The 18,171-nt window shown below is 38.4% G+C and overlaps 1 protein-coding gene across 2 annotated transcripts in view; it reads right to left on the bottom strand.

Moving 5' to 3' along the window:
• Window positions 1–14,532, bottom strand: part of SRP72 (signal recognition particle 72) — a 29,041-nt gene extending 14,509 nt beyond the window's left edge. For both annotated transcript variants that reach the window (XM_036334905.1, XM_036334912.1), the window contains exons 1-10: window positions 14,375–14,532; window positions 11,957–12,077; window positions 9,914–10,037; window positions 8,435–8,578; window positions 8,244–8,355; window positions 5,073–5,104; window positions 3,932–4,056; window positions 3,787–3,844; window positions 1,468–1,599; window positions 703–831 (exon numbers count right to left, since the gene is read on the bottom strand). In XM_036334905.1, coding sequence (XP_036190798.1) covers window positions 703–831; window positions 1,468–1,599; window positions 3,787–3,844; window positions 3,932–4,056; window positions 5,073–5,104; window positions 8,244–8,355; window positions 8,435–8,578; window positions 9,914–10,037; window positions 11,957–12,077; window positions 14,375–14,492 — 1,095 coding nt within the window. In that variant the 5' untranslated portion in view covers window positions 14,493–14,532. The remainder of the gene's footprint in view (window positions 1–702; window positions 832–1,467; window positions 1,600–3,786; window positions 3,845–3,931; window positions 4,057–5,072; window positions 5,105–8,243; window positions 8,356–8,434; window positions 8,579–9,913; window positions 10,038–11,956; window positions 12,078–14,374) is intronic.
• Window positions 14,533–18,171: the final 3,639 nt, after the last annotated feature.

Genomic DNA, 18,171 nt, shown 5'->3' with positions numbered 1-18,171 from the left:
TACATAAAAATTTAAATCTAGTTTCAAAATATTAAACTTCTTGGTTTAAAGTCCAACTTTTATTTTGGAAAAATCTTACCCGATAACCCACTGTGCTTTAAAATTATGCTCTGAAAATAAGAGCAATAATGTCAAGTTTCCAGAGAGTCACTAAAATAAATAATAATTAAGACTACTACATAATATTTTTTAAGATACTCAAATAAATGATACCTCCTTACTGGGTCCCTGGCTAGACAACTTTGCCCCTCAGGATGGTCCTAATTTTACCCTGTCCAACTTTCCAATGTATTCTACCCTCAGGAAATTAAAAAATAATCTAACAGCTGACTTAGGCTGATAAAAAACTAAGGATCTCTGTAATTATTTGGGGTTAGATTGGGACTTACTGGAGAATACGTTATTGAAAAAGGGTTCAAGGATGTTCTGGTATTTTAAGCCTAAAACAAACCCTTAACTAGTTAAATAGATCTAAAAATAAAAACATTCTTTAGGGTTTATGACAAACATAGACTAATGCAACTGTATATAAAGCAAAGCTGTAGCCCAAGAATTAACTAAAGTGTCACAAGAATTAACTAAAGTGTCTAGAAGTATATTACCTATTAGTTTACCCATATTTACAAGCTTTTATACATAATACAAATGAAAAAAGGCTGCAACTATCCGACACCTTATTAAAAATTCAAGTATTTCCTTTACCTGAAGCAGCTCTATAGCTTTTATGTGCTGCTTTTCACGACAGAACTGTGCAGCTTGGATTAACACAGGCAGGAGATGCTCAGGGCTTTGGGACTGTAAACTGGAAGATATTTTTCGGCATTGTTCTGCCTAAAAAACAATATTTGCCCCCCCCAAATAAGCTGGTTAATGAAATTAAGCAATTAGAAAAGGAAGACTTATTAAACATTAATTTGGATGCTTAAATTCTAGAATTTTGTTTTAAAAAATACATCAAGTATAAGCCTTTGTTTCAAAACAACAAAATAAATATGTATTTCTTGCTAAAGTATTTTAGAATAATTTAACTCAGTTCTAAATAATAAAAATGTTACTGCTTCTCACTCTCACTGAAAACCTCCGCTCTAGAAAAGTATGAAATCATAATTGAATTAGAATTAATGCATGTTAGGGTTAGAACTGATATCCTTAACATTTATAACTTGATTTATTTTGCATGATTATTTTACTTTAATTCAGAGAGATTAGAAATAAGATATTGACAAAATTATCTCATTTACAGGAGTGAACATTATTTTCTTCCTCTTAAAAGCCACCAACAGCACACTTTTACAAAGAATTGGGCAAATTACTTGTTTAACCAATAAAATCTATTATATATGACATTCTGAAGAACACATGGGTTTAAGACCCACATAAATAGATTGCACTGATATATATCCATTATGCCTAGTTACCATACTCTAAAAGGTTTAGCCAGGGGAACCAGAAATCTGTTCAACCTACCTGATTTGTGTACATAGCAAGTAAAGCTTTGTTAAATTCTATAGCTTGCAGCTGTTTCTTGGAAAGCTTAAACTCTACTCCTTCTGCATTCGTTAATTTCACCTTCTTCTTGGAGTCAAAGACATTTTGGTCCTGAAAAGGAAAGTTCATCCATCATTAATAGCAATCTCAGACTTCAACACTTTTAAGGCTCCAAGGCCTTATTCCACTTCCATTTAGTTATTTTATACTAGAGGCCTGGTGTATGAAATTCGTGCACAGGTAGGGTCCCTAGGCCTGGCTGGCGATCAGGGCCGATCGGGCCTTCAGGCTGCTGACTGGGGCCTTCCTTCCAGCTGCCAGCCAGGGCCTTCCTTCATTCTGCACCACCCCCTGGTGGTCAGCGTACATCGTAGCAAGCGATCAAACTCATGGTCTCTCGGTCAAACTCCGAGGCGACAATTTGCATATTAGGCTTTTGTATATATAGATAGGTTAAAAACAAGAGACCTTGGAAGATAATACATTTGCCTCGTTGGGGTGCCTATGCTCCTAAGATACATATAAATTTGTTTTGGGTTCTTGCTTTTTTTTTTGTTTTATATTTCCACTAGGACATGCTTATTTTGAGCTTTTTTAATGTTTTTATTGATTTTTAGTGAAGGGAAAGGGAGAGAGAGATAGAAACATCAACCAGCTGCTTCCTGCATGCCCCCTATTGGGGATGGAGCCTGAAACCTGGGCATGTGCCCTGAGTGGAATCAAATCAGTGACCTCTTGGTGCATGGGATGACACTCAACCACTGAACCACACTGGCCGGGCTGCTTTGAGTTTTTTGAAGAAAAGTACACAGGAGTAGCACAAATCTTGCAGCAGAAATTAGGACTACAATATTATCTAAATTTACAAGTTCTACAAATTATGCCCTTTAGAATTTAGATGACAAATGATGAAAGTAACTCATTCCTCTTTGAAATACTGTCATGTGTAAGCAAATCATTAAAATTCAGAAATATATTCACACCTCTCTTGAACCCATTTTAACAAAAAATACTAATGTAACATAGCTATTGTTTTCTCTTTTCTTAAAGTCCTCTCATCTGGGCAGAGGTACAAAGAAGCTGAATTTCTGTGTGGAGCAAACACAATGTTATCTGCCTAAAGAAAGTCATACTTTTCAAGGAAGGAGGATAATTAAGACACACTCCATCCTAAGAAGGACAAGCTGAGCATCAGAGTGTCTACTATGTGTACAGTATTCTAGTCTTGCTAAATGATATAGTTATTTGCAAATAATTGATACTGTGCTTTTTAAACTAGGTCTTCCAGTAGTTTAAAGACTAAAAGGAGGCAAAGAAGAAATCTAAAATAAATTCTACTTTTTCTGAATGTGAAGCTCTAAACCAATGAAATTATTTTAATGTATAGCAAGAAAATGGCTTTCATATAAATCAGTCCTCAAAAAACCGTATTTCTAGTTGGTCTTCCTATAACACTACTTTAATACTTTATCATGCCTGCCACTGCCAGATTTCTCTTCAACTTTGCTATCATGGCACTTATTATTCAACATTTTAATTTTCAAGGCCTCTCACCTTGATATCATTCACTCTAACCGATACTTTTTAACAAACTAGCCAGTATGTATATATGTATGTATGTACATACAAGAGAAGAGAGGTACCATGAAGGGCTAGAAGGAGCAAGCATCGGAATCAGAGACTAGAATCTGAATCCAAGTTTTACCTCTTACTAGCTGTGATCTTATACAAATTATTTAACTCCTTTCAGCCTCAGATTATACTCCTATAAAATGGAAATACTTTTATTGCCACATAAAACAATAATTGAGGATAAAATAAGATGGCACTTGAAAAAAAAAAAATCACACAGCATATCAAAAACCCCTACAAATGTTACTGTTATTAACCTGAATTTCAAATCTCCCCCAAAATAAAAGCCACTAGAAAGAAATATATTCTCTACAGAAAACTCTGAGACTCACTAGATGAAAGTATCATATAAAACGTGCATACATACAGTGCAAAAGTCCAAACATTTTACTTTTCTAACGAACAGAGATTCTCCATATTATTATAAACTAAGAAAATAGTGAGATTTTAAAGTCCAGGATCTGTAACTACAAAAAAGTTTTATTACTTGAATATACTTTGCATAATCATCATCATTATGAGTTAAGTAACTCACTATTGTGATTTGCTGTAATTTCGGACTCTGTCATAGAAAAACAACAACAACCTACTTATCCTAGAACAAAGCCAGGTAATATACTTTCAGCTTAAAATATAAGTTTAGGGATAGGCATGCATATTTCCTACCTTGTTAATGGTAATGATGTTATTTGCAATCACAGCTAGCAATCCCACATCTGTTGGCCTGTGAACAATAAGCAAGTCAAAAAGGAACAAACCTTTAAAAAGCAACCTCCTCCCCTATAAAAGACACTTCATTTTAATAACTCACTTTAGTTTTATTATCTGATTGTAAAGTTGCAGAGCCTCCTCTGTACGACCCTGAAGCTGCAGAATATAGGCCATCTGCCCGTGAATGATGGCCAGTTCTGCCTGTGGGTCTTCCTCAGTCCCATCCTAAGCAGAAGAAGAAACGTTTTTCCCCCTGTAAATTCTCCAAATTGCTCCACATATTTACTAAGTGACCCAAACATTCAAAAGGTACAAAATCCTAAGTAAGACATAGGAATTTTCAGGAATTTTCCCTTAAATTCAGTTTGTTAAAATTTAGGAATTGCCACCAAGAGGAAAGTTTACAAAATCCTAACTAATTATCACCATACAAAGAACTTCAAAAGCAGAAACTAATTCTGTATTTAAAGCAGCAGCTCTCTTAACTGACACTCCAGATCAATCCATAGTCTCCATTCCTCTGGAAAAGTTGAGTGATATGCTTACATAAAATGAGTGCTCAAGGGTAGGGGGCGGTTCTTTCTTACCACACCCAGCACTCCTGCTCTCACCTGGTGAATGTATGCTGACTAGTGGTCAGATGTGTTTGCTTCTAATCCCATTATGCCAGTTATGTTAGACAAGCAAATGGTAAAAATTATCATAAGAGGAGAACTATGAGTGTGAAAAGAGACTCATTTCAATAAAAACTATGTTGAATGCTCAGAAGTATTTGATAAAAGTGGGTTCCTAAAGAAAATTATTGTCTAATTAGACATGAGCCAGAAAACGGTAAGACAGTGAAAAAGTTAACATTTACAAGGACCATAACGAAATTACTTCACAATTGTCTTTAAGTTAGTGTTGCATTTAAAAAACAAAACTGGAAATGGAATCATGAATGCTGGATTATGTAAGATATATGCACAAAATTCTATGAATAGATCCAGACTCAAAGACTTGAGCCCTATATTTAAATAGCAGAATTATTTTATATTTATGTGAATTTAAAATAAAACAACTTTTGTATTGTCATTTCTCACCCTAAGAGATGCCTTCAAATAATTGATCAAGAGGTTTTCTACTGTGATTCCCATTCAATGAATCACCATCTATTCAAAAAAGTCAATCAATACTATAACGAAGCCCCCTACAAATTTATAAGTGTAAAATTTTGGGTTTAACAACAGTGGAATACTTACAGAATCTTCTGATAATGAACGGCGGCAAAGATCTACAGGAAAAAATAGTTTTAAAATTAACAGTGCTGGGTAACTCCCATTCCTTTCACCATAATTTTAATAACAAGTTAATTTGAAATTTATCATTAGCATCAACTATAACAGATTATTCTAGCTCTTGGACACTTTTCATTCATTTGTAATCTCTATGATTAAAAAAATCACTTAAAGGGTATTAAAATATTGATTACAAAAAATCAATTTCAGGAAAGTATAAAGACAATAATCCCACCACCCAAAGATAACAACTATTAGTATTTTAGTTATTGGACTTTTTTTAATGTAAACGTACAGCTGCGTTTTAAAATGAAAGTGGGATAGTCTACACAATATTTTGAAATCTTCCCCCATTTAATATGCTATGGACATCTTTATATTATAATAAATATAGGTCTACATTTTTATTATTTTTAACATTATAATTTTTAATGACTACATGGTGATCTCTTTGGGTGTTATAGTAAGACCAAACCAGTGCTCTAATAGAACAGAAACCTAAGATGACTATAAATTTTTTTTCTTAGAATATCTCTTCAAATAGTATTCATACAGATACATATATGAACTTAATCTAATTATCTCCTTAAGATAAATTTCTAGAAATAAAATTCTTGGATTAAAGGATATGCAAATTTTAAAATGCGTTAAGACCAGACATAAGTTTTCTAATACATCATTTTCTTTTTCTAATTAAAAGCTTCAATGAAACTAGACCACCTTCTCACACCATATACAAGAATAAACTCAAAATGGATTAAAGACTTAAAGTGTTAGACTTGAAACCATAAAAATCCTAGAAGAAAACATAGGCAGTAAAATCTCAGACATTTTTCATAGCAATATTTTTCCTGGTATATCTCCTTAAGCAAAGGAAACAAAAGAAAAAATAAACAAATGGAACTACATCAAACTAAAGTTTTTGCACAGCAAAAGAAACCATCAACAAAATGAAAAGACAACCCACTGAATGGGAGAACATATTCATCAATGATACATCTGATAAGGGGTTAAAATCCAAAATTTATAATGAACTTACAAAACTCAATGCCAAAAAAACCCTAAACAATCCAATTAAAAAATGGGCAAAGGGAAACCGGTTTGGCTCAGTGGATAGAGCGTCGGCCTGGGGACTGAAAGGTCCTAGGTTCGATTCTGGTCAAGGGCATGTACCTGGGTTGCGGGCACATCCCCAGTAGGAGTGTGCAGGAGGGAGCTGATCGATGTTTCTCTTCCATCGATGTTTCTAACTCTATCTCTCTCTCCCTTCCTCTCTGTAAAAAATCAATAAAATATATTAAAAAAAAAAAAATGAGCAAAGGACCTGAATAGACAGTTCTCCAAAGAGGACACAGACATATGAAAAGATGTTCAAGGTCACTAGTCATCAGAAAAATGCTAATTAAAACCATAATGAAATATCACCTCACACTTGTCAGAATGGCTATCATCAATAAATCAACAACCAAGTGTTGGCGAATATGTGAAGAAAAGAGACCCTTCATGCATTGCTGGTAGGAATGTAGATCAGTGCAGTCACTGTGGAAAGCAGTATGGAGTTACCTCAAAAAAATAAAAAACTCCACTTCTGGGAATATATCCAAAGAAATCCAAAACACTAATTTCAAAGAATACATGCACCCCTATGCTCACTGCAGCATTATTCACAACAGTCAAGATTTGAAAGCAGCCCAAGTGCCCATGAATAGAAGAGTGGATAAAAAAGCTGTGGTACATTTACACAATGGAATACTACTCAGCCATAAAGAAAAGAAATCTTACCCTTTCAACAGCATGGGTGGACCTGGAGAGCATTATGCTAAGTGAAATAAGCCATCAGAGAAAGACAAGTACCATGATTTCACGCATATGTGGTGGAATCTAATGAACAAAACGAACTATCAAGCAACACAGAGACAGACCCATGGACAGAGAGCAGGCTAACAGCTACTGGGGGTGGGGGTGGGACTTTGGGAACACGTTGAGGGATTGAAAAAAAGAAGACATAGACAACAGTGTGGGGATTGCTGGGGAAAGAAGGATTGAAGAAGGGTATGGGGCGATAACTGGTAATTATAAAAGGAGGCTTGACTTGACGTGGTGAACACACAATACAGTGTAGAGACGACTGTGTACAATCATCGCTACATGTGCACCCGAAACCTGTATAATTTTGTTAATCAGTGTCACTCCAATATTCAATAAAAAGGAAAACAAATAAATTTTAAAACGCATGGAATATTAAAAATAAAATAATAAAGTGTGTGAAGTTTAAAAAACATTTTTTAAAAAAGCTTAAACACGTAAATATTGTATATGGAAACATACTACATGGAGTAAAAATGTGCTTGAATAGTTTTATCAATGTATAAATATAGTGTGTGTGCATATATACACACATAAGGCACACCATATTATTATTATACTTGATATACTTGAGTACCTGTTTAATAACAATAATAACTAATATTTACTGAATGCTTAGATTATACTAGACCCAGTGCACGAAATTCATGCACTCGGAAGGGGGAAGGGTCCCTCAGCCCAGCCTGCGCCTTCTCGCAGTCTGGGAGCCCTTGGGGGTGTCTGACGGGGGATGCCCGACTGACATAGGCCGTCAGTCGGACATCCTTAGCCAATGCTGCTGCACTCACCAGCCGTGAGCCCAGCATCTGGCTTAGCGCTCTCCTGTGGGAAAGCACTGACCACCAGGGGGCAGCTCCTGCATTGAGCGTCTGCCCCTGGTGGTCAATGTGCATCAAAGCGACTAGTCGTTCTGCCGCTTGGTCTATTTGCATACTAGCCTTTTATTATATAGGAGGATGCCATGTACTAATTTAAGTGCTTGACATTAATTAACTCAATTTACATTTAACATGCACAGTAACTTGTCTAAAAACCTCTTCTTCAAAATTTATATTTTAAGATCCAGTGTGGTTGAAAATGAACAAGTAATATGACTTATGAACTAGACAGAAACAGAGAAGAGATATTCTCAAAAACCCAAGAGAAAAAGCTAGAACTTTGAGAAATTCCCACCTTAAAAACGTCAAGAAAGTCAAGTGCAGTTTTTGTAAATACTTTGCAAAGTTGTATGTGCATTACAATTATACATGATTTTAATAAATTTCCAACCTTCAGCTTTTTGTAGGATTTTCATTGCCTGACTCAGTTGGCCTTGTCCTATCAGTGCACATGCAGCATTGTAGCAGAGTTCATGTGTGCCTTCTTGGAGGCCCAAGTTCTCCTGTCATGGAACAAAATACCAATCAAACACTAGACAGGAATATCATTTCATGGCTGTGTGGGGACTCAGGGATACCTACTGGAACCACTTTTTCCCAATTGCTTTGAGCTGCAACAACTGCTGAAAGGTTTGTTTTTCTCTCCTCATCATAATCATCTTGGGAGTTTCGGACGAGATCTCTATACACAGCTAAGCATTCATCATAGCGTTCTAGCCGGTATAACTGAAGAGACAAATAACAAGTAAAAAATCAGAGGGGAAAAAAAAAAAATCAGAGGAGAAGAGAAATATAGTGTTACGTCTCTAACACTATACAAACCCTTTTTGAAACCACTAAGAAGGAAAACGAGTTCAGTATAACATCAGCAATCAACCATTTTTCCTTTATAATTTTCCATTTAGCTCCACATGCTACTAGTTCTTCCAAAAAGTTACTTGTAATGTATTTCTATTACACTGCAGATTTGCAGGAATTTTTCAGTTAGAAACAGTCATTATAGTACCTCTTCTTGAGGTTAGGTAAATGCCTAAGTGGGGTCTGAAAGAAAACCTTTCTGTAATGGAAATCACCATTACCTAAGTCTGACTTATAATGAAAAAAATTTCCAACACAGAGCAACTACTAAACTCCAATAAACAGGAAAAAATTAGATGTTAACAAAAGGACTTAATATTTCCAGTTCACTGTATTTAATCTTCATTTTTCTCTTTCCCAGAAGCCAGCAATCGTATAGGATAGTATGACGTACACACAACATGATTCCTTCTTATTTCACTGAAGTTGTCCTAAAAGACCATTACTGTGAGTCAGTTAGTTCACTATGTAAGACAGACTGGTGCCCTTCATCAGTCTCAAAGTGCCAGAATTAATCTTACATTGATCCAGCTTACCTTAAAGATTATTTTTACAATCCATGAACTTGCCCAAATCTTTTTTCAATCCATTTATATTTTTAAACTCATATTACCTCTTGGGAACAATACAGTCAATTCCGCATTATTTGTCCTAAATTGACATTTTAAAAATCTTTAAAGAGGGTTTTGCTAGCTCTAACATAACATTTCTATCATCTTATCATTAAAAGCCCTATTTTACATTAGGCTTAATTATATGTCTCAAAACATGTAAAAAAAAGATATTTTAAAATAAGATATTTTCACGAACCAGCTGAATTTATCTAAATTATCATCATGATTTTATTTTAAACTTAAAATAGTTAAAAACTAGAATTACAATTTTTAAACTGCTTAAGCATATAAGCTCCTTTCCAACTAAAAAGTCCAAATTTAAACAAAAACAAAAAAAAAGGAAAAAAAAGTCCAAATTTCACAGGATAGTTCTTAACTTTAAATTACCCTGAGGAAATCACTTGTTCATAGAACATTATATATGCAACTTTTGCATGAAGATTAAGAAGAGGGAATATGTTGAAACCTTAAAAACTAGTTTGGTGGCAAGTTTTGTAGAGCATCAGGTTCCTCATCTGTACTCCTTGCTACAGGGAGAGTCATGCTCATTCAGGATGGTTGTCAACAGGTATTTAAAAACAGTAATTACCACTTGTCCATAAAGCTCCTTTAGTTTGTCTGTCTGCTGGTTGGCACTTTCTATTGTCTTCAAGGCATTCTCAATTCTGTTCAGCCTATACTCGCAATATGCCTTCTCAAAAGAAAGAGAGTTACTGTAAAGGAAAAAAACAATATCTGATTATTAGCTCACAGAGCAGAGCACTCACTATATGCTAGATACTACTCTAAGCGCTTGATATATATTATTATTCAATTCCCATTAAAAAGAGATGAGGAAGCTGACAAAGGTTAGTGACTTATATGAAAGTCAGACAGCTCATTAGTGGCAGAAAATATTATATCCATTTCCTTAGCCTTTCTTGCTTTCATGGATATTCTTATTAGAATTACTGGCCTTCTGAAATAAACATTTAAGAATGAAATAATGCATCAGCTAAATAACTGTCTCAGGTACACAGACAATCTGAACACTATTTTAAATTATTATAGAAGTTTCTTAAATCTATTTATCAAATAATAAGCCATCATGCTTTTAACTTGTTCAAGAAGTACATGATTAGTAAGAAAAAGTAACTGGAAATCTTAAAGGAACATAGTATTTGTATCTAAACTGGTAAACACACCACAACAAATACACTACTTAGCATACCTAGACCTAAAACTTCATCTACATTAACGTGACCCCTGAAACTAGAGTGGACTATAGTGGATGAAATGCACTTTGAAATTTCATCCATAACCAATAAGGAAAAATATGTATAAAAGCAATATCCTTTTATTTACTTGCCTAACAAAAATTATTTCAAAATTTCTCAACCTCACAAAATGGTCAAAACTCAAAATACTGAATTTCAACATAAACATATTTACTAAAAGAAAGCAGTGCTCCTTTATTTCCCCTTTATTTTTAATAGTTTTAAAATAAGTTTTCAATCTGTAATACATGTATTGGCTCAAATAAAAAAAAAAGGTATACACTAAGAGGTTTTACTCCCACTGCTTTACAAATCGACCCTGTTCCTCCTCGCCTCCTACAAGTGACTATTTTGTTTGTTTGGTTTTTCGTTTGTTTGTTGTTGTTAATCCTCACCCAAGAATATTTTTCCATTGATTTTTAGAGAGAGAGGAAGGAAGAGGGAAAGACAGAGAGAAACATCAATGTGAGACCAGGGAGGAGCCTGCAAAAACAAGGACTTGCCCTAGATCGGAATCCAACCTGGACCCTTTGGTCCATAGGCCTACGCTCTACCCACTGAGCCAAATCGGCTAGGGCTACAAATGACTATTTTTACACATTGTTTCTCTAGCTAGTGTTTGTTTTGGCACATACAGAAAAATACACACATAAATTCTAATATCCTCCTTTTCTTATACAATAGGAAGTATACTATATACTACTCTGCACTTTATAAACCAGAATCTTTAATTAAAGAAATATGCTGCAAACTTCACTTCAATACACATTTCTTTTGGGCTTATACACAACTATTAAAAAAAATCAAATTAGAGTAACAATTCAGAATATAAGTTCACATTTCATGAAAAGATAAATGAGATAAATAAGTGAAAAATATTCACAATAATGAAAATACTACCAGTCTCAAGACTGCTGACAGTTAAAGATCTTGGCCTACGATCAAACTCACCTAAACAATTCCCAAAGGAGGTAGGCACAGAAGTCCAGCTAAAACCATCCCAGAGGCCTCTACTTATAATACTGCCCTACCACACGTCTGCCCTCTCTGCCCCCCCCTTTTTTTAAAAAAAAATTTAAACTTTCTGCTAAGTTGTTCTCCCTATGGTCTCTGTTATATTTGTGCTCCACATCCCTCGACAATTTACCTCCTTCTTAGTGGTTCTAAGGAAAGATGGAGCAAAGAAAAGGCTCAGCAAGGCAGTAAAGAACAAAGTTACTATTACTCCATCCAGTTTCACAGACACAATTGGGAATTAACAGAAAAAAAGAAATAAACAGGTAAAAAAAAATCACTGAATAGTGGTGAAATAAATAAATGTAGCTATGGTAAAACTGTTTCTAATAACTGTACAAGCAACCAACTGAATCACTTACTTGGCTAACACTTTGGTATGAGAACTGATGATGTTCAAGGCTTCCTTGAAACTCCCATTCTGGATAAGGCATACCACTTTACAGTGTAGGGCAGTTACATCATCCTTGTTGACCTGCAGTACTATGGAACAATTTAGGAAAAGAATATTTAAATCTATTCCTTTTCACATTTTTACTAATTTTTCCCACTCCCTGCCTCAGGAAATTGCATTTCCAATTGTATTGCAGCAAAAATGATTTGTCAAACATTTTTTTTAAAAGAGGGAATCTTCATTTTTAACTTAAGTGATAAAAAAAGAGTTACAAAGAAACAAGGAAAAAGCTGTTTTGTACGACTTTTTCATCTTGGGATGCATGCTACATCCTACATATTTCATTACTTTACAGGGAAAGAAGAAAACTCATGAAGAATTTGGAAACAAATTTAGTTTTGAGTACAAGATTGTCATTAGATGCCTTGAGGTCTCGGGCAAGTCATCTAACTACAAATCTAAATCTTCTGATCTGCAAGACGAGTATGAAAGCATTACCTATTTCACAAGGTTATCAAGAAGATGAAATGAGAGTATTTTGGCGATATTTATAAGCTGTAAAGTATACAAATGCAATTTATCTTGCTGGCAGTAAGTTTCAAAAGGACATTCAGAATTTCCCTTTTCACCTAAGATGACCAAAGAGAAGTATAAGGAAGGAGTCAGGTAGCCAAGTTTCAATGCTAAACACCTGTTCATTGTCAAAATGACTAGGATCACTCCCCTTACCCCTGGGCAAGTGCAAGAACCCAGCTAAGAGTTAAAGGCTTCTGCCATTGAAGAAAATATATACTGTATAGGATAACAAAATGAGAGCTGCTGATTAAATAGTTCCTATATGGGGAAATAGGGACACATATGCAATACCTTAATCAATAAAGAAATTAAAATAAAAAATAATAAAAAAATAGTTCCTGCCCTAACCGGTTTGGCTCAGGGGATAGAGCGTCAACCTGTGGACTCAAGGGTCCCAGGTTCGATTCTGGTCAAGGACATGTACCTTGGTTGTGGGCACATCCCCAGTGGGGAGTGTGCAGGAGGCGGCTGATCGATGTTTCTCTCTCATCGATGTTTCTAACTCTCTATCCCTCTCCCTTCCTCTCTGTAAAAAAATCAATAAAATATATATTTTTAAAAATAGGTCTTATAACTTACTACATTGTGACTGAGCAGCACTGGCTACAGGTCTAGCCAAAAGCTAACCTTAATTCAAAACAAGTTTAGGAATCAAATAATTCTAATTGGCATCTATTTCCCTCAATGAGGGAAATCACCCCCCCCAAAAAAAATGTATTGTGAGTACAATCACTTCTTTTCACATTAAACCAACAACTGGCTGGTGAAAATTATTGATACAACCTTGTATTGCACTTACATACCTTGTACGTCATTATTGCTTTAAATAGCAAACTCTGTCCTGTTAATTCCATTTCCAAATCTACCAAATATAGGCGGCATCTTCCATGAAGAATTTAGCACGACAGAGCATTAAAAAAGCACAGCCATGTTACAGTTCAGTACAGTGGGGCCTTGACTTACGAGTGTCCCGACTAACGAGTTTTTTGAGATACCAGATGTCTCTGGGCCGATTTTTCGCATGGAGTTGATAGAGTAATTTGAGTTAACCAGCTCCTTAACGAGCTCGGTCTCCGAACGAATTAAACTCATAAGTCAAGGCCCCACTGTAGTAAAGGACAGGAGAACATAATGAATAAACTTCACACCGAAGGCAGTTTATCGGAAATTATCAGTTATGGGACACACAAGAAAAACCCAAACAGGCCAGATGTTCCTTCCGACGTGATTTCAACTGCCAGTGCTTTCGCAGGCATTTTCCGGGCTAACAACACGGGGAGAGCGGCTGGGGGCCGCGGGCCTGGCGTACACATGCAGCCCGTCCGCTCCGGTCCGCGCAGCTCCGCCTCGTCAGCACCCGCTTCTCCAGTACGTGTCACAGGCAGGTTCCTCCCCGCGGAGGCCCCAGGGAACGAGCTCCCCCGGCAACAGCACTGTCCCGATCGCTCCGTGAAATGGGCGAAGGGAAGGTAATGGGGGATATTTGCGAAATCAGGAGTGAAAACAGGCGTCCCAGGAGAGAACAGTTTGGATGAGGCGCTGGCAGCAGCGGTCTCTTTAAATCCCTCCCTCGCTTCCCGAGGGGTGTCAAGAGGGAAGTACACGTGGCTCTAAACACCCCCAAACCCAGGGCTGGTTTCTGGCAGCCCGAGCCGCGACCCCACGCCACCGCGGCCACCGGGGTTCGAGCCCCGCACTGGCGGCTGGGTCTTCCCGCCCCCGCGTCTACTCAGAGGTGGTCGCGCGCGCCGGAAGGAGCACGCATCCTTCCGCCGGCCCGGCCCGCCCCAGCGCCCGCCCTGACACTTACTTTTGTTGACGGTCTTGAGAGCGCGCGTGAAGTCACCGTTCTGGCCATAACGGTTCACTTCGCTCCAGAGCGCAGGCACCGAAACCCCCCCAGCGCCGCCGCCGCCGCCGCTCGCCATCTTGGAGGAAACGCGGGCGGGATGGGATGACCTCTGCCCCGGAAAAGGATCTCGGAGGCGGCCAGCGGGGGAGGAAGCCAGTGGTTGCTAAGCGGCCAGAGTCGGAAGCGCCTGTATCCGAGTCAGCGTCAGAGACCTATCTTACTCGGTAGTTGCTAGAAATTCGTGGATAAAGTGGGTACACCTTTCCTGAGTGAGGCATGAGCCGTGGGACCCCGGGAGCGGGTTGAGAATGGGTTACCAGGCAGGTTCGGCTCAGAGCACCGTGCATTCCGGCGTGGCCGCTGCGTGCGGAGCCGTGTCCTGGTACCCCCATGCCGGAGCTGGGCAGCGATCTATGGAAGATAAATAAAAGGTCTATGGGGCATGAATGGGGGTGGGGGGATAAGGACACATATGTAATACCTTAATCAATAAAGAAATTGAGCCCCAACCGGTTTGGCTCAGTGGATAGAGCGTCGGCCTGCGGACTGAAAGGTCCCAGGTTCGATTCCGGTCAAGGGCATGTACCTTAGTTGCGGCACATCCCCAGTAGGGGGTGTGCAGGAGGCAGCTGGTCGATGTTTCTAACTCTATCCCTCTCCCTTCCTCTCTGTAAAAAGTCAATAAAATATATTTTCTAAAAAATTTTAAAAAGGCCTATGGGGGTGGTAGCATACCAACTAGAAACCATAAAGAGTCGTTTGAAAGAGAGACGGTTTCTTGCTGCTTGAGAGTCTTTCATAGGGGAATTGACATTTGAAGGGGGTTTTGAAAGGTAATAGGAAAACCTGGGGTTGGTTCTGAGTAAAGTTTCCGCAGAGAAGGGAATATGGGCAAAGGCACAGAAGAAAGGAATCTCCCAGTGCTGAGCACATGTGGTGGAAGGAACCCTTTGGCTGCCCTTTGGACTCCAGCTTAGGAGCAGTCGGGTAACAATGTCCGGGTTAGTTCCTGGCTCTAAGACTCACGAGAGCAAGCATGTCAAACTCAAAGGCTACCACAGGCCAAATAAACAAGGTTTAAGTTTATGTGGGCCACAAAAAAACAAAAGCTTCAATTTTCACAGAAACGTAGGTTTTGTTCCATAGAGACACGCTGAATAGAAAGGGGTGCAATAAATGAGTCATTGTTAACATAAAATAATAAAACATTTTAATAAAAATTAATGCTTTTTCTTGAACATTAACTTACCAGACACTGAATAACTGCACAAATTAGTAAGTGTAACACAATAAACCTACTTTTCTTGTTCTCCGAAAGCGAAATATTTCCTGTTACACACACCAAACAAGTCAGTCCAAGACTAATGACGTGGCAATTGGCTGCTAAAATATTTGCTGCTAGTATTAGTGGAGAGAAATGGTGCACCTGCGCTTAAAGTGTGTAAGGGAGATGAATGCAACACGATTATAGTAATTATTCATTAGCAAAGGTTGTAGTTCATTATTAATAATTGTGTATAACAGGATATTGTAAAAATAAAGTTACAAAATTTTTATTAAAACGTTTCTTGCATACCGTTATATTGGCTGGCCCGCAAAAATATTTGTTGTGAGTTTGACATGCTTACACTAGAGACTGTGAACACATTACTTAATTTATCAGAGGCCCAATTTTCCTGACGGCAAAATAGGGATAATATATAACTCTTCTGGGGAGAAAAGATAATTCATGCATCCTGGTATAGTCAGCACTCAAGCAACACAGACGAGGTTTAGGGGTTTTGTAAGATTAAATAATCAAGGTGTGTTTGAATGTCAGAACAGAGTACCTATTGAGTACTTGATGAAATGACAGGACATTTTATTGAACTCTTACTCTTTATAGACTCCTATTTTGTCAGGATCCTACTAAATCCTGCCTCTTCCCCTCTCCTCTCTATACCAGCAACCTAGCTAACTACTTTTCATCCTTCAATATTTCTGCATCCTGGTCCCAGGCTTAAACTTCTTTGACCTTCACAGAGCTCTCTGTTTCTGAGCATTGGTCAATGTGTAAGGCCCGTCTCTCTACATTGACTATAATTTCCATAAAAACAGGAACCATATTTGTCCACTTGCAGCAGTCTTGCTAGGATCTTTGTAGCACGCTGGCTGGTATATCATTGGTCCTCAACTCTTTTGTTTGTTCCTGGTACTCAACTTTTTAACTGAATGAGTTTTTTGCTTCTTATTTCTCCCCTCAGCTGTGAGTTCCTTGGGCAGAAACCATCTCTGGCGCATGGTTTTTTCTGTGATGCCTGGAACATTTCATGCCTGGTCAATATAGTACAATGCAAAAACAGCACAGATGGTAGAGTGAACTTTAGCTCAGGAGGATATAATCTCTGCGAATTAGTAAAAGTCATGGGAAGAGAGGTGGAACTGTCACAGGTTTCAAACCAGTTAGGCCTAGCTTTTAGGGGGGTTAAGGGAGTTCTAGATAATGAAGCATAGTAATCCCTCCTTTGGAAAACTGCTGTTTGAACTACTCTGTTATTCTTAGACATTCTCTTATTCTGTACGTCAACTCTGCTATTTTTAGACTATAAAATAACTTTTTGTTTGAATAGAAAAGATGAACTTAACTGTCTGACCTTGCAAGCTAGCTATCTAAAGGGGCTGATACACTGATACTGATATTAATTCACGTATTTGCCAAGTGTTTGTTCATCCAAGGTTACAGGTGTCTGTATAGATATGATATGGTACTCAAAGTTACAAGTTGTCTGTATAGATATGACAGGTGTTTGATTAGATATGATATGTACTCAAGGTTACAAGCTGTCTTACACAAAGAACTAGAAGGAAATAAAAAGGAAATACTCCTTCCTGTGTTTGTTCAGAATTTGACAGAGGTAATCTGCTCTGAACCTCAAACAATAAAGATGACTCCTAACTAATTGGCTCATTAAGGCATCTTGTCCAGTTCGCTGATTTGCGATACACCTTTCCTCTCTCCTTCCCTCCCTTCAGCTTTACTGAGCACCTGTCTGTGCCAGGCTTGGGAGTACTGAGGCAAAGCTAGCATCCCCAAGACCTCACTGCCTGGTGAGAGCATCACCAAGAAAATGGCTGTGACTGGGATGGGTGGGTGCAAGGGACTCAGGGAAAATTCTCCAGTGGAGTTAAAGCTGGCTGGGACCTGAAGGATGAGGAAGGGCATTCCAGGTGGAGGGAACTGCATGTGCAAAGGCAGGAAGGCAGGAAAGAGCCCACCTGGTCTGGGAACTGTGGGAGGGCAATGGAGCCCAGGCCCAGGAAATTTGCTGGGTGAGGTTGGCGTCCCAGAACCCACTCCCTGGACCCTCTCTCTGCCTTCTTGACCTCTTTTGCTCCTGGCTAGGAAGAGGCCCCGCCCCAGCTGCACAAATGGATGCTTTGATATTGGAGATAGGGAGCGAGGAAGGAGGGGCCAGTTGATGTATTTTGGGATTGCTTCTCAGAAATCTGCCCTTCCTCCTCCTCCTCCTCCCACACCATGGCAACCGGGAGGCAGCTGGGGAAGCCACCTATGAGCTGGGCTGAGTTGAGGGGGAGGTGGGTTGGGGGTAGGGACCTTCCCCCCCCCCCCCCCCCCAGCCTCAGTCTTGGCATCTAGAATATGCGCATGGCAACCCAGTTGTGGGCTCCTGATAACCCAGGTGCTCCGGGAAGCCCAGGCCCAGGCTGAACTCCTTAGGGGAAGGCGGGGCTGGGGAGTGCCCTGCATCATCCTG

The sequence above is a fragment of the Myotis myotis genome, unplaced genomic scaffold (assembly GCF_014108235.1).
Source record: "Myotis myotis isolate mMyoMyo1 unplaced genomic scaffold, mMyoMyo1.p scaffold_m19_p_1, whole genome shotgun sequence".
NCBI lineage: Eukaryota > Metazoa > Chordata > Mammalia > Chiroptera > Vespertilionidae > Myotis > Myotis myotis.
The sequence above is the reverse complement of the archived record's forward strand: the minus strand, read 5'-3'. Positions and strand labels throughout refer to the sequence as shown.